We start from the raw sequence: 413 nt of genomic DNA on the forward strand, positions 1-413 counted from the left end.
AGAAGATGGCTCACAGGAACTAAAGTCATTTTAGTAAAGCATGGAAATTACAGATTGTAACTTTCTTATTTATAAGTAAAAGATGCTATAAGTAAATCAGAATATGTTATCGCAATATATTATAGAATATCTTGTTATTAAAATCTAATGAATCAGTATTATATATGGAATTAAATTTCAACAGCTATGCTGGGAGGCACTGTGTGGAGACACAACAAATCGCTGGGCTGACAAAAGTCTGACGGCTATCATGACAAGAAATGGCTTTGGTGCTACAAACAATGATGTAAGAAAATTACTATTTAATGTTCGTACATGTCATATAGTAGCCATTGAAAATCCAAGCTCATTAATTTTCTTATGTTATGTAAAAGTTACTTGTAATACTAGTCATTTCTATTGTGAATATGTCT

General features: G+C 30.5%; 1 protein-coding gene across 1 annotated transcript in view; it reads left to right on the plus strand.

Annotated features, from left to right (window-relative positions):
* The window catches only part of LOC119594193 (peroxisomal carnitine O-octanoyltransferase-like), a gene marked incomplete at its 5' end in the record, with an annotated part of 4,436 nt that overhangs the window by 707 nt on the left and 3,316 nt on the right, over window positions 1–413 (plus strand). The window contains 1 exon segment of the mRNA XM_037943261.1: window positions 185–286. Within this exon segment, the coding sequence (XP_037799189.1) occupies window positions 185–286 (102 nt within the window).

This window comes from Penaeus monodon, chromosome 33 (genome assembly GCF_015228065.2).
Source record: "Penaeus monodon isolate SGIC_2016 chromosome 33, NSTDA_Pmon_1, whole genome shotgun sequence".
In the NCBI taxonomy this organism is placed as follows: domain Eukaryota; kingdom Metazoa; phylum Arthropoda; class Malacostraca; order Decapoda; family Penaeidae; genus Penaeus; species Penaeus monodon.